This window comes from Loa loa (assembly GCF_000183805.2).
Source record: "Loa loa unplaced genomic scaffold supercont3.75, whole genome shotgun sequence".
Classification (NCBI taxonomy): domain Eukaryota; kingdom Metazoa; phylum Nematoda; class Chromadorea; order Rhabditida; family Onchocercidae; genus Loa; species Loa loa.
This window is the reverse complement of record NW_018108255.1, coordinates 149,654-165,228: the sequence shown is the minus strand read 5'-3', so window position 1 is coordinate 165,228 and position 15,575 is coordinate 149,654. Positions and strand designations below refer to the sequence as shown.

Here is a 15,575-nt window from a genome sequence, read left to right as displayed (position 1 = left end):
GAGTTTTTAAAATAAACTACGAAATCTAATAAATTATTGTTAGTCACTTAAACAATTGTCTAACCCTACAGATAGGAAAACCAAACACATTTTATTGTCTAATCCTACAGATAGGAAAACCAAACTCATTCTTACTAATATATTTCATAAGAGAAGCCCTATAGAAGTTAATCATTTCATCCACTGCACATTCAATTTCCACAAACCAAGTGAATTTCGATCTTACCAAAACCGCTTGTTATCTTTAACATCATCATTTTCTGTTCTGTAATTTGAAATCGAAATGTTCTATTGCCCAAAAAACTCTAAAAAATCAATTTCATCATTTGGAGGTATGAACCGGTCAATGGAGTGACAATGTAACTGATATTGCTGGTACAGATGGTCGCATAACTTTGAGAACAAGCTTTTCAAATGGGTATTTCTCTTTTTTACCTTTTTTTTTTCGATTTCAGCAACAGACTATGGCCTTCCTTTACAAAATGATAGATATACCTTAAGGCATATTAGATATCGGTATGAAGTAAAGTAGGACCAAAGATACAACTGAATAAGCAGAAAGAATTCTGACTTGTAAGGATTTCGAATGCTTTTTTTAAAGAATCGCTTCCAGTTGGTGTGAAAGCCTTATAAATTAAAAGTAACTTGCAACTTTTTTTTGGAAATTTTCAAGTTATACAATTTTCCGATATCTTAAAAAAGGATGTATTTAAAGTTAATGCGTAGCTTACATCATATTCTTCATCAATTTCTGCCACCACTAAATGACTAACGCATTGTCTCAACGAAAATCTTAAAATCATCGTGCGAATGAATCAATCTAATTTATACATGCGTCTCCAACCTGCAATTTGTGCTGTTAGCTATTTTAATCAGTGAAAATAAAATAAATTAGTTTGTGGAGTATTTTCGGAGTTTCCATTCAAATTTGTTATGAAAATACTTAGTTAATTTTATAAGAAACATCACAAAAATATGAATCATTCGAGGAAATTTATACAATCTTCGCATCACTTTCTCCAAATATTTCTCAACTCCATCCTCAAAATTCGGAAAGATGATGAAATCTTCCAATTTTCCAAATTTTATCTAGTATTAACCTCTTAACTTTATTGATATATTTCATAATTACTTCTATGTGTATCATATTTTCCTGAAGAGTTGCAATTTGTTTTCATTCTAGTCATATGTTATTGCGGAACTCTTGATGCATTCCAACTTTATGATTTATTTTTTAATTGTCATACGATTATTGTATTGGATTACTCTGAATGATGAAATAGAGATCGCTTACACTGCTTTGTTACAACAACTGTGTTAGTTGGTAGTCGTGAATTCACTGCTAATATTCTTTGTGAGGTAAAAAAGTAATTATATTCAAATTTAAAGTAAATAAGCTTCGGGAAAGTTTCAGGTATGCCTGTAAAATCAGATCGGAGACAAAGTATCGATCAGACGATAATACATTTCAACAAAACATCGACTTTCGGACAGATGCTTGATTCACTCCGTCGTGTTGCCAACCAAATGGGAATATGGAATGATGAAATGCATCGCGATCTACCGAAACGGTGGGAGAAACACGGGAATATGATTATCTTACCGCATAACTGTTTCAAACATCCGAATTGGAGGCTGATGGGTGCTAGTCTTGATCTTTATACTAACCAGATACATATATAACTTTCTCCTTTCTTCTTTTCATATTTAACTAAGTTTTGAAATAGATTTTGAAGCATTTTTCAAGATTTAAAATAGACTGAGTGTCATTATGAAACTTAAGAGATTGAGGGTTAGGATTATTATTTTATATGAAACGTCATACTTAGCTTCAATTTAATGAATACCTCGTCTGTCACCATTTTTATTTCTGTAATTAGCATAATCTCACTTTGACCTCTTCGATACAGATTAAATTCAGGATATAGAATGAATTTTTAATTCTTGTTTGAACAATTAAGTAATTTTAAAATCTACACATGCAGATTTTGAAAAAAACTACGAATGTATCAGGCCCAAAACTGTGGGAAATGGTAACAGAATTACTTAATACAAATCGTTTGGGAAAGAAACGTATAATTGAAGACGATGAGTTCCATGAGCCTCATATCGATCTCTTGTATGGAAAGGACGGATGGGTGGAACATATTGATGGCGATATCAGGTACTGCGTATTTTCTGACTTTCACTGATTGATACTCCAAAGAAAGCAACTGGTATTCCTTCGTTAAGTGATACAATATTGATAAGGAGCAAATACAGTAGTGTTAGAAAAAAAACCCGATTTCAGTTTCTGCTTGACGGAGTTGTAGAGGTACCAGCCGTAATTTGTTAATAATTCGAATCATTATCAAATTTTTAAAGTGGATTTCTGTTAAAACTGTCTCAAAATGGCGAACATATTCCATTGAAAACTAAAAACTTACAGATTCCTTTACGACGTCACAAAATGTTTCTTTAATGTCAACAATGCTTCAGAGAAGCAACGCATTTCAGAATTCGACTGCCATCAGGAAGTTATCACCGATATGTTTGCTGGTAGGAATAAACATTTTTGGAACTAGTAAATAGAAATCTGCTTATTATTTTTAGAAACATTTCCGGTTACAGGAATCGGATACTATGTATTGCCTTATTTGGTAAGTGCACATGCAAAACATGTCTATGCTATCGAATGGAATGAAGATGCCATTGAAGCATTAAGGCGTAGTTTGCAGAGTAACGGTGTCCAGGACCGCTGCACAATCATTCAAGGCGATTCCAGAAAGGTAGTTTCTGAAAAGTTCGAGCTGAAAGATAGGAATATCAAATATATTTCATCTCTCAACAGCTGTTTGATAAACTGACAAACTCCGCAGGAATATCTGACATATTTCATCCCTCAACAGCTGTTTGATAAACTGACAAACTCCACCTTTTCTGGAAAACAATCTTGCAAAAAGAGACAATGTCCCACCAAAGCAATGAGTATTGACAAGCTTCTAGTCCACAATCTTACAAAAGTTTTTCCGTTTTTCTACCTCTCCAGGGCAACCACCAAGATCATCAAAATCACTTGAGCATTCGAGATACTCAGTATGATTGGAATCCCGTACACTGTTAACTGTTACCTTCTTAGAACTGCTGTAAATCCAGATGATTGAGAGATTTCCTCAATCATCTCTTGAAGGATTTCCTCTTGAGGGATTTCCTCAATCATCTGGACTTACAGCAGTTCTAAGAGATACTCTGTAGTTTAATCAGGAAAGCAGTTTCTAACACTTCAGAATCCCAGTGAATATACTCACTTCTTTAATAATAAAGACTACCACAAATGTTACCGTAGGTAACACCGCAGGGTGTAGCAGATCGTGTCAATATCGGATTGCTACCATCATCACGACCGTATTGGCTGGCTGCTTGTAAATGTTTGAAATCAACAGGAGGAATACTTCATATACATGAAGCAATCAGGACATCAAAACAGCAGACTGGTAGTTTGGAGCTCAATGATAAACCAGCTGCATGTTCCAAACTCATAAGGTACCAAGAATTATTGGAATTCCTTCGTGTGAAAGTTTTGCATATTTTGTTAAATTGGAACTTCAGTTTCCACTCACTCAGTAAGACCTGGAAGCCGTCTAAATCATTGTGGTACACACTGCATCACAAAGGAAATCCGATATGGAAATCAGTAGGATTATTGGTGTAAGAAACCATATCACTAATCACTTAAGACTCGCAAAATATTTGCCAAAATTTGCCTTCACTAAATCTCCAATCAGCAATTCGAGAAACTTCTATATTCGAATAAACTTTATAGGACCGAAAATGTGAAGCCCATGAGCGAAGAGACCGCAATGAATAAAATTACCGATGTTAAAAGTATTGGTACCGAAAACAAGATTACACTGGAAAAAATTGATAAAAATAAAAGCGCCTTCTTCAGCAAATCAATAGATGATTGTCCTACGGAACGTGAAGGTTTGGTTTACACTCAAATTTACCAAATAATTTTCCACGTAAAATTTTTTTGAACCAGATGAAGTAGGATACAACACCTACTTTTTGTGAACTCAGTATAAGAACTTCTAAATTTCTAAACTGGAAATTTTTTAGAAACGAATACAACAACATATGACAGTACAATGAAAAAAAGGAAATTTAGTCGTTCAGCAACTATAATCAAAGAAATGGAAAGTCGTGTCATGCCAAATGCACGAATTGATGATCGCCTAAGAGAGGAAAAGTGGTCAACGATTAGTCAGATCTTACAGAACTTCGCCATGACCTGTGCTATAAAGTAATATCCACTATAAAAAAAAAAAAAACTTTTAATTACAAATCCGTCTGAATCTTTGGTGCAGAACTCTTAAAATCATTCAAACATGGTGGCATAAAAAGCACAGCTATACATATGAAGTACAAATAACACCTTTTTAGAGGCTATCACATAGTTATATTTCTTCTCATCAGCATTAGTCGGTGAGAAACGACTTGAATTTGAAGTCAACTAAAATTATTTGAGTCTAACAGAATGAGCCTAAAAAAATCACCAGTAGTAAACCGCTTACTTTTATTGATGAGAAATACTGAACTGTGCCATAACTTTCTAAATTTCAGTTGCACTCAATATCTGAATAATATCCATGACGAGAAGGATAAAGTTTGGACATGTACAATATTAGAAGTGAACATAGTGAAAAGTTACCATACGCAAACAGATCATATTGTTGTGGATTTGTTGTGCAAACCGGAAGATGAGGATGAAGTGAAATGCACTGGACTTCAGACTCAAGCTGATTGTGTTTAATTCCTATTTCTGTTGTTACAATATCATTAAAACATGTGTCATATTGAGCATGAATCAAACAACAGATATTATTAAATTTGCTTTTGAAAGGGAATCTGGAAACTAGCAATAGATCACAATGACCTACCAATTTCAATAGGGAAATGGAGGGAAAACACAGAAATGAATTACTCATGTAAAATTTTGGAACTTAAAAAAATATTTGGACTTCAAATTATTGTGGCCAACCAAAGATTATCTTTCTTTTATCTATTATAAATTTCCAAAGAGCAAATTTTTGTCCAGAAAAGTTACAAAAAATATCGACTTTTATCCTCGATAGAGAGGGATTTCTTGATGACAAAGAGATGGAACCGAATCATCCTTCAAAATGCAATAGCTAAAACAGGAATCTGGCTACTTAAGATTTCTGCCTGTATACTACGTCCTGTAAAAAATGTACCATCTTATAAGCAACAAATTTAATATTACAATAAGAAGGTGAATCCCAAAAACTGAATCAGAGACCATAGAAATCCATAAATGCGATAACATTAATGCAGTGTGAAAAGAAACCGGTAAAGAAATTATAAGACCTATTGGGAATTAAGAAGTGTAAGTAAGTAATGGATGCAGTTGTATACCGAAATGAAACCGGTAAAAAAAATTATGAAACCTATTGGGAATTAAGAAATGTATGTAAGTAATGGATGCAGTTGTACACCGAAATGAAGGATCAAAATAGTAATAAATGTAATATCATTTGAAAAACATTGCATAATATTTATAAAGGACACGAAATGATCAAACTTATCGCCCACGAGAGATACTACGATTTGCTGTAACGCGTCTTGTGCGGTGCGACCGATCTTGTGCATCTCCTACAAGAAAAAAGAGACTAAATGAAATACATCGGTATATCAAATCCTTTACAGTACGATAAAGATACCGAATATTAGCATAAAAAGCAAAATTAGCTCTGAATAGTGCAAAAACTGCAATTTCCGGAATCCCTTACATCCCTCTGCAGCTGGTTCATGAAGTGAAATGGAACTTAGGAATAAGTGACAAATGTAATAATAATGTACGGGAAAATGCAAAGAACTACCTTCCGCCCTCCTATTTCTGTTCGATCGCCTTCGTCCTTTTTTAATAACGTTGACACCATCAGAATGTGCGCAGTTTCTTTTCAAGCGATTTGGTGCTAAAGCATACGATTAGTTTCAAACTATTACAAAATGGCAACACCTATAATGTTTTTCCAGTTGAATTTGCAAAAAAAAAATTTATTGCCTGGAGAAAGACTACTTTCACTTTCTTCCATCTCTCTCTTAACATCTGTTTCTTCATCAACTAGCCGGATAATATCCTCTTCTGCTTGTTCTTCCACTGCTGCAAATAAGCACACGAAAGATTACACTTGGATGAGAAATCATATTATGATGAAGCTTCATTAAATAGTTGTTTGAGCAGTAATAATAACCAAGGTACTAACCAACTGTTATTGGAGCAAACCGACTGGCGGAAAATGGCTGACCAGTAGCTGAACTATCCGTGATTGCAAGTGACAATAATCCAACACGCGCTCTGCAAAAGTCTTAAATATACCTTCGTGATGCTTTGAACGAAAAATAAAAGGTATTCATTAATCTGGAACTTTCATTAAATTACTGACTTATCAAGTGCTCCATTTCCTAATCTTGAAGCCTGTCGTTGCACGGAACGTCCCATATTGTCTAGCATCTCATCGATGTCCTGCTCATATGTTGTCAGTAGTGGAGCGATTAACTGAAACAGCTTATAATGAGGAATGTAAGTAAAAGATCCTAAGGTATAATCAAGAGATTATAAGTGGTATTATCCCATCTCCTTCATTCCTTTTCCCATTAAGTTTCTGCATTGAAACTTCTTTTTTGAGAACTACTGTTGTGCAATTTAAACTGTCATTGGAACCCAACGCCTCTTAAGGTAACAACCTTCCGAACTGTTTTTCATTGAGCGTATAAGCTTGATTTTTCAACAGCCCTATTTTACTTTAAGATCTCGTGAACTACTTTACTTTTTGATGAACGACTGAAGCACCATCCGTCCATGGTGATGCTGTCCAAAGTAGGAAGCTCATCTTCATCAGCAAATAACCCGGCACAATGTACGGCAAAAGGAGTATATCACCAACACTATCGACTGCTAGAAAACCTGCGTAAACGGTCCAGTATTTTAACCATCGCTTCTGAAACAATTTGAGTTGTTCCTAACTAGGGGCCTTTATGCGAAGAATATTACTGAGAAGGAAAGGTGAGAAATAATAAAACTGCAACCATTTGTAAGAAATCGCCTTCACGAATGACTTTGAAAGTTTTAAAGGCTGGATAAAGCGCTCCAATCACAATAGATGCGGCGTGCGAAAATAACTGAAGAACCATCTGAAAGGAAAATTTCGTGATATCACGCTGAGACATTACGTTATGAAGTGGTGACATCCACCTAACGCACAATCAGTTGATCATTCTTTAATATTACATTTATTAAACACTGTTAGAAGAGTTCCACGCCAGTTCAATAAATGAGATGGGAAAGAGAATCCGGAAAGACGACTGAAATGAAGAGATAACCATCTGTACCAGAGATAACCAGCAGAATGTTCCTGTGACAAGCCCAGTAGATTATTGGTATGACCTGGCCGGGTAGAACTTTATGCTCTTCTTTCAACAGAATCGAGTGCAAACTGCAAATTCCACTTTCTTTGTAGCGTTAACATCAATGTTAAAATGGAAAATTAAATGTTGTTCAGCGGGCCGATAACTCCAGTACATCGTTCAAGTAAAACCAGCTATCCATACCAAGTTTGGATGCATTTGCACCAGGCTTATCCACATCCAAACTACGCCCACTCGTACCCATATCAGGCCCTCCATACTGAATCACACATGCATCTCTCCGTCATAAGTTCTCCCACGGACGTTATTCCGCAACAAAGTCTCATATTCTAACGGTTTATGATCGTGTTGCGAAGAGCCAATTGATAAAAGTGTTTGCCTGGATAGAGCGGGTTTAAACGGAAGGGTTGGTGGATGGTAGGTTGTTAGGAAGAGTGGCATATGTAGGACGTAGTGGTCTTTTAAGTAATTTATCCATATTATAGAAATTAAATTTTTTTAAATCGCTATTAATAGATTGTTGACATTGCAGGAGAAACAACAATGGCTTACAACGGACCGCCGCGACACTTCACTGCTGAAAATGTCGACATGGGGGTGAGGTATATTTCTGTACTTTTCCTTTTATTCCATTCCTTTTTATTCCTCTTTTCCTATATATAGAAGATTTTCCACTTCAAGCACTAAAACAGATCGGAATGATCCGCTGATATGGTGTGTTGGCTATCACTTGCTTGATAATACCGTACCAAAGTTCTATTATTATTATTAAAGGGGAAAAAGTTGTTTTTTCATTTTTCTAACCGTAGACGTCTTAGTTGTCGTTCCAGACGAATATCTTTGTTTTCAGACAACTCTCATCGCAATGGAATTCGACGGTGGTGTTGTGGTTGGAACAGACTCAAGGACAAGTTCTGGGTACACATCCCTTTTTGAATTGAAACTACATTTATTTAACCAGCACACTAATTGACTGATAAAAATATAATGTCAGAAAATACCACTTGGTAGAAATATTAATGTTCAGTAAGAAACAGTGTTTTTTAATGCCATGATATTGTCTTGATTTATGAACTTATGGAAGTACATATTTGTGGACCCTTTCCCTTTCCAATTTTTATAATATTTACCAGAATAGCAAAGTGGAATGTAGCTGGGATGTAAGATTCCCAGTTCGACCCAGAGGCCCGTTTTTCATTTTTATTTTTCTTCCCTATCATATCGTTGGATTCGAAAATAGTCTATTTTATTGTATTTTAAGCGGTTAAGATCATTTTCTTTATAATTTTATTCATTCTTCTTATGATCACTTGACCTTTTTTTTCGATGTGTGTTTGCTATTGTAGTTTGACCTTTGCAATATTTCAAATAATCTGGGTATAGTGTACTTATCGTTTGACATGATGGCAAGCGAAAGTTTTAAAGTGTCCTATCTATTATCACATCTTGGCGTTCCTCGTCTTGTGCCAGGCAGTCCATTTATGCTGATATAATTCTGATTTAATATTTTTCATGATGTGCAGTACTCTCAAAGTGATCGATGTATTATTTTCAGGAGTTACATATCATCGCGCGCTACAGACAAAATTACACCCGTTACGAATCGAATGGTTGTTTGTCGCTCGGGCTCTGCTGCAGATACGCAAGCTATTTCTGATATTGTGAAGTACTACATTGAAGTTTATTCGTAAGTTTTAATTCATTCTGGTATTCATAAAGATGTTGCCTTGAGAAATTTTTTTACAAGTTTTTGCTTGCAGCAGCTTATTTTTTTCATTTTCATTTAACAGAATGATGGAAGAAGAAGACGTTACTGTTGGCCGTTCTGCTCAGATCTTTCGGAATTTTCTGTATAAATATCGTGACTCTCTATCAGCATCAGTTCTGGTTGCTGGATACGATGATGTTGAGGGTGGACAGGTCTGTTGCCAATTACTGGAGCTAATTTTCTTATATCACCGATCACATTTAGTATCTCCTATCGAAACTAGATATGTAGCAGCTTTTTATTACTATTAAAAATTTCTGTTTTAGTTGTATGCAATACCACTTGGAGGTTACGTAACTCGACAGCGATGCGCGGCGAGTGGTAGTGGCAGTACATTCGTACAAGGGTTTCTTGATAGTCAGTGGAAGGTAAATATGTAATATTTTTCTGTTAAGAAAGTTAAGAAAGTTTCTGTTAAGAAACTATGTTGTATCCCTTTCTTTATTTGCTTATCCTTTCGATTCAAAAATAGTGCCGTGAAAAATATGCAAAAAAAAAAAAAAAAACAACGAATTCATAGCAAAACATTTGCAGTCGGGAATGACTGCTGAAAAATGCAAGGAAATAGTGCTCAATGCAGTAGCTCTAGCAACAATTCGTGATGGTTCTTCCGGCGGTGTTATTAGACTAGCTGTTATTGACAAAACAGGCACTCAAAGAATGGCTAGTTGTTCAATCCTTGAAATTTTGTCATGTATCCGGGAAGTATTTTTGTGTTTTACTTTTTCCATTTAATTTGATTTCATTTAATTAACTTATTATAATTTGAGTTTAAAACTTAAAAGATAATTTCCCCAAGCAATTGTGAGGACTGAGACTTTTCGTCGCCAGGGAGTATGGTGATCCTAGCTGCATAAAGCATCTATTTTTATTTTTTGAATACAGCATTCATATTTCTACGGTGAGGATGTAATCGTATCTTCTTCCCTCATAATTTTTTTTTAATTTCAGCTTATTCGCCCGGATGGGAATCAGTTTCCAAAATTTGCTGATATCCCTGCACATTTAACATATCCGAAACACATTATTCAGTGATCAAATTCTTGTTTGGGATTGCATGTGTTTTGATGGGAATCTATGTGACGACCTGTGAATAACACGTTTTCAACTATTACGCAATATTATAAGATAGATTATGAAACATGTAACATTTTAGTTTACTGAAAAAGATTTTTTTGCACGGATAGTATATGAAAGGCGTTTTTGTTGAAGTTTAATTAATTGACTGTCTTTTGTTATTTTGGTTCATTTCCTACAACATTGTTGATTTCAAATAAAGACAGTTCTATGAATTTCCCGCCGCCATTTGGAATTTTGAAGTAAAAACGAGAAAACACATGCATAGTTGTACCGAAACATTTCTCAGCAATTTGAAAGAATGGTTGGTGGTTTCCGAATTGTTATTTGCATAATATTAGTTGTATGGAAATTTTCTCCTCAAGACGGTTGTCAGTAAGTGGAATGGCGTGCTCAGTTGTGGTTGTTTTGCTTATCGTTTTTGGTGCGGAAAGTTTTGTAAGTTCCATCACTATTTTAAGTTAATAAAAATTCGAGCTTATTTTTGATATAATATCGAGTTTAGAAATCAAAACGTCTCTGAGGGGTGGTTGTTCGACTGGGTTCATTTATGCGATGCTATGTATATGGTTCATCATATACATTTAATGGTTATTGTCGTATATATCTTGAAGCAGATAGGGTGAAGATCGAGTTTTAAATGTATGAGAACTGCAGCTTGACGAAGAAAATGTAGTACCAGATTTGGCACCTCATATTGATAATCCGATGGAGTTTGAATTCATTGAAGATGTCCACAAGAAGCACTATTTGAAGTCGTTATTTGCAGAGTCCTTCTACGAACCGAACTGTGATAATAAAGCCAATGTTACGGTAAATTGTTGAATGATTTCAATAGGGAAACTGGAAGTTGCTTTGCATGAGGTTTTTTCTGTAGAAGTTATTTCTAAAATTTTCGAGGCAAGATATTTTTTACGACTATTGTTACGCTTTTTTGAATTGGTAATTACAGTTTTGCAATTATTTGTATCATGATTTATTGAGGTGATTAGCTGTAATATAAGTCGTAAGGTAGTAAGATATAACGGAGGTCGTAGTGTAAATTATAGCAACATTAATGGCATGTGTACTATAAGGTCTTCCTAATTTTTTAGATTAAACCAATTTATTTTTGGCCTGGTCAGCGTACTGACCTTCGATGTGTAATGTGTCGTCGAGCGTTTACTTTTAATGGATTAATGAAGCACTGGTGGTTTATGGCGGCAAAGGACGTTGAGAATGCACTGGGAGATATGAAAGTTTCTTTTTCTTTATCAAGAAAAACTTAAGATAGTGACAATTTAACTGAGTAGTTTTCATCTGCCAAAACAGCTCGCTTAATATTATCTGCTTGCTTAATATTATCTTTCAGTATTATCTATCTCTTAATATTATCTGTATGCGAAGCGATGGGCAATGTCCACTAATTATTAGACTGAAGTAATGACCGTACTTTATTATTCATTCATTTTCGTTTAAACGGATATTCTTTTTGTCATATCTACTTTTTCATGCGCATTTTCATTTGTTCATCGGCGACGAATGTCTCCAACTGTACAAAAACTTAGAATGGCTTCCAGCACTTAGTATTTAGCAAAACAAAGTATCATTAATCAAATTGCTGCGTTAACTGAGTTTTCAGATCAACTTGTATTTGTATGTTTAAAACTGCGAATAGTAATTGGTGTATTAGTATTATATTTCAGAATCTTAGGAATTCACCTAAATGGAATCAGCATTTGCTGACATTAAGTGCCGATTATGGAGATAATAGATGGCGTGATTTCGGCGCAATGCCAAGTGACTTTGAAGCTGGAACAAATCAGCGATCACAGACTGTACTCATACAGAGAAGGGGAATGCTAATCTTGTTACAGGTACTACATGCTGTTCCATTCTCATTGTGCTTATATTCATTTGTAACCAGTACAGCAGTTAACAAACCTCGTCAGCTATCTATAAAGTACTGTCCTACAACATTAGCCATTGTAGTTGAGATTATTGATAATGAAATTCCATTAATTGTCATATCGACTTTGTTAAACTTCATCCACTGTTGAAGTAGGATTTTGCCTAGCTATATTTAATAGTTATTTTGTTGTCTTCGCATAACTCTATAGGCTTCAAATCAGTAGTCGGAAAGAGGTAGCTTTTTATAAAATTTATAAAATTTTACTTCATCATTTAATAAAGCCGGCTACTTTGTTTCATGACAATTTCGACTTTCTAGATGTCGGCTGAGACTTTGACAAATGCAGCTTTTTATCTGAATTTGTTACTCTGGTTTGCTTTGCCTGTTTAAATCTAATATTTTTGATTTGGTTTTAATTTTTTCTTCGAACAACCCACTTGATAAGGATGTGACAGCGTGTCAGTTTAATAAAAGCTTTTCGAAATGGTATATTTCATGTCTGTGATTAGTTTTTTAGTTCCTGTTATACTTAATGCTCATGTAAGTATATCACTAGTTGAAAAATTGTTTTTCAATATTTGAATTTTTTTTTTCAGTATTTCTTCAATATTTTAGTATTTGAATATTTGTTTCAAAATTTTTTAATATTTGTTTTTCCAAAAGATTACAAATGTGTTGAATTTAAATGACGTTTTAAATTGTATATGAAACTTAAAAAGGGATTTCCAGCCAACCTCCGAGAATGAAGGCCTGTATCGTTGCTTGGATGTTGCCTCCAGAAATGTCTTACACTTCGTTTATTATTTAATTGCCATGCAACCACTTTTCATTTATCTCAAGTAAGTAATTCACTTTGTAAAAAGTTGTGGATCTTGATAGATTGCTGTAAGAGCTGTTGAAGCAGACTGAACCTGTGTTCCTGGCGAAAGTTGTGCATGCAAACTATCAATAACATATATTGAAGATAGATTAAAAATGGTTTTTGGACTATCATTGCAAGCCTTTTTCGTGTCCGTAACTATTTGCCTTTTTGATCGCAACATATTATCTCATCGTGAGTTGCCCTTTTATCCCGCTCTTATAATTTAAAAAACATTTCCTCCAAATTTTATATTAAAGTAAATTGAGAAGTAAACTTTATCATGATGTAATGACCACTATCTTATTTTACCAAAACTGATTTAATTTCGATTTCTAAGGCCTGGTGAAGAGCAGATTTCTCAGATTGGTATGTTCATTTTTATGTTCTACTATATATTTGATTACATTTCTATTTGTAAAATAATATATAAATATGGCGTATGTTGGTAAATGTCTGTCTAAATGTGTAGATGTCTAAACAATAGTTACTCGAAATTTAATAAGATTAGTACGCGATTTGTCACCTTGAATAACAAGTGACGAGTCAAAAATAATGTTTAAGAAAATGTTTCTTTCATATCATTTATTGTATTCATATGTTGAGTTGTTTTTGGAATTCTTTAAAGCAATTTGCTATTCCTCATGACATTATTTAATACATGTAGCTTAACCTAAAAGCATTAAACTTATAAAAACGCAAAAAAAGAAAATAATGATTGGTCGGTTTATCGTGGTCGGTAAGAAATTAACCAGATTCTTGATTTAGTACGATTTTGATTTGATTTAATTTATTTCAATTTGATTTGTTCAGTTGAAAATAATATTATGCGATAAATGTTTTGGGCAGAAAGTGAATGTCCGGAATCGCAAGGTTTCCCTGATTCAAATTGGAAATTCCGTCACATTCCTCCTGCATATATACGTGATGCATTTCGGATGTGCGCTATGAATTGGACGTTGTGTTTCGATTGGGTATTTTCCCTTTTTTCATTTACTTGCTTACTTGTGGAGTGATTTGCAAATCACTTGAAGAGAAATGATCAAGTTGCCTTAAAAATGATAAGAGAGGAAATGGACAGTTTAATGGACAGTTGCATCCAAACGAGATTTGACAATTAAGTTGATGAGATAATCCAAAATTATTGATTCTTTCTTGAATAATTAACAGTTGTTTTGTATGTTCATCTAGTTCCTAGATTCAGTAATCATTTTACAGTTTAACTGATGGACATTTTCAAGAATGGAAGTAGAAAAGTGTCTTTAATGAGATGGTTGGATATTCAAAGTTCCAGGTAATAAGTGATAAAAATATAAACGAAGAGATCAGTTGGAATTTGCATGGGCATTCGAGAGATGCCAGATTGGCAAAAAAGTTTGTGAATTTAAAAATTCAGTTACAATGGAGTGAATGGTCATCATGCGAGCAAGGTACTACAGTGAGAACTAGAGAAGGTAATTCTTTTTCAATGGACTATGAAAAAAGTGCCTTGCAGCCTCTCAGAACTTCCAAATTTTCAGGTCACTGTTATTTGAGGAAGATAGATCCAAGTAAAGATATCGGTCAGCTGGTAAATGGTGTATTTACTGCCTATGATCTCTTCAACTGGGTGACAAGGCTGAAGAATCATATGTCAGAAATTCCCGAATTCAGTATTACTGGCATGCGTCTTTACAGGTGCTGCAATTTGCAGGACTTCTTTATCTATTCATTTTTGTTACAAGAAAAAGAGAAAGAAAAAAATGAATGATAAAATTTCTGTGAAGCTCATTACTATTAATGAATTGTTTCAGTGGGTTGGTATCAAAACTAATTCATGAAGGCGCATTCGGTGATGATAAAACGTATGATGATTGCTATAGTGTTAGTGCTGATGCTACAGTCTTCCAATTTTGTGAAGTTTAAATTTATATCGACTGTATTTTGCTCAGTGTTAGTCTGAAAACCCTTTAAAAATAGCGTGATGAGTGAAAAATTTGGAAGAATTTCTTTTCAGATGGCAGATATGTTCTTTAAGAAGCCAAAAGCGACGAAACGCTGGATTGCTGCAATTTTCGCAGCATTTGGAATTGATGATGTCGAATCAATGCTGAAAACGAGTGATCGATTATGCCTGTATTATTATAACAAGCCGACAATACGAACAGATAAAGCACCAGCTAGCGTTTTCGTTGGTACCCATCTTGTGGACACCCAACGTTGTCCAGTTCTTTAAATCTTGGAAATATATTCGTCAAAATTCATTCGTTAATTTTGTTGAGTTAGAATTATTGTTGTTTCATTTTCGAAATAGAAAGAGGATTTTTTAAAGCCTTTTTGAAACCTTTTGCATTCAAATTCTTTTTGTGTTTATCCATGATTCTATTCTACTTTTTCGGTGGTTTTGTTTCCATAGCACGACTTCAGGTTGCTTGACTTTCTTTTTTTCACCACCATGGAATTCTATTCTCCTTTCCTTCTTAACGAAAGTTCATGTTACTAAATTGTTTTACTTTCAGTTAAACCATTTCTAACCACAGACTGTTTCGTTATTTTATCTTAACTGAAGAAAG

The 15,575-nt window shown here is 34.3% G+C and overlaps 5 protein-coding genes across 5 annotated transcripts; 4 read left to right on the top strand and 1 right to left on the bottom strand.

Annotated features, from left to right (window-relative positions):
* Nucleotides 1-324: 324 nt before the first annotated feature.
* LOAG_02567 (hypothetical protein) lies at nt 325-4,892 on the top strand. Its single transcript, XM_020446048.1, has 9 exons — nt 325-418; nt 1,415-1,642; nt 2,014-2,164; nt 2,429-2,538; nt 2,611-2,768; nt 3,326-3,522; nt 3,803-3,963; nt 4,099-4,282; nt 4,603-4,892. The coding sequence occupies exons 1-9, from the start codon at nt 415-417 to the stop codon at nt 4,790-4,792; spliced, it is 1,383 nt and encodes a 460-aa protein (XP_020303565.1). The 5' UTR covers nt 325-414; the 3' UTR covers nt 4,793-4,892.
* Nucleotides 4,893-5,581: 689 nt separating this feature from the next.
* LOAG_02566 (TB2/DP1 protein) lies at nt 5,582-7,230 on the bottom strand (the record flags this gene model as incomplete). Its single annotated transcript, XM_020446047.1, has 7 exons — nt 5,582-5,652; nt 5,880-5,975; nt 6,065-6,163; nt 6,267-6,358; nt 6,447-6,559; nt 6,831-7,001; nt 7,090-7,230. The coding sequence occupies 7 exons, from the start codon at nt 7,228-7,230 to the stop codon at nt 5,582-5,584; spliced, it is 783 nt and encodes a 260-aa protein (XP_020303564.1).
* Nucleotides 7,231-7,954: 724 nt separating this feature from the next.
* On the top strand, nt 7,955-10,441 carry LOAG_02565 (proteasome A-type and B-type family protein). The gene is made up of 7 exons (XM_020446046.1): nt 7,955-8,025; nt 8,279-8,346; nt 8,984-9,115; nt 9,219-9,348; nt 9,463-9,564; nt 9,731-9,859; nt 10,148-10,441. The coding sequence occupies exons 1-7, from the start codon at nt 7,972-7,974 to the stop codon at nt 10,229-10,231; spliced, it is 699 nt and encodes a 232-aa protein (XP_020303563.1). The 5' UTR covers nt 7,955-7,971; the 3' UTR covers nt 10,232-10,441.
* A 216-nt stretch (nt 10,442-10,657) lies between these two features.
* LOAG_02564 (hypothetical protein) lies at nt 10,658-13,277 on the top strand (the record flags this gene model as incomplete). The annotated part of the gene is made up of 5 exons (XM_020446045.1): nt 10,658-10,711; nt 10,931-11,086; nt 11,368-11,511; nt 11,959-12,129; nt 12,894-13,277. 5 exons carry the CDS (start codon nt 10,658-10,660, stop codon nt 13,005-13,007), a joined length of 639 nt encoding a protein of 212 aa, XP_020303562.1. The 3' UTR covers nt 13,008-13,277.
* A 358-nt stretch (nt 13,278-13,635) lies between these two features.
* On the top strand, nt 13,636-15,238 carry LOAG_02563 (hypothetical protein; the record flags this gene model as incomplete). Its single annotated transcript, XM_003138100.2, has 5 exons — nt 13,636-13,997; nt 14,318-14,477; nt 14,544-14,700; nt 14,817-14,886; nt 15,020-15,238. The coding sequence occupies exons 1-5, from the start codon at nt 13,860-13,862 to the stop codon at nt 15,236-15,238; spliced, it is 744 nt and encodes a 247-aa protein (XP_003138148.1). The 5' UTR covers nt 13,636-13,859.
* Nucleotides 15,239-15,575: the final 337 nt, after the last annotated feature.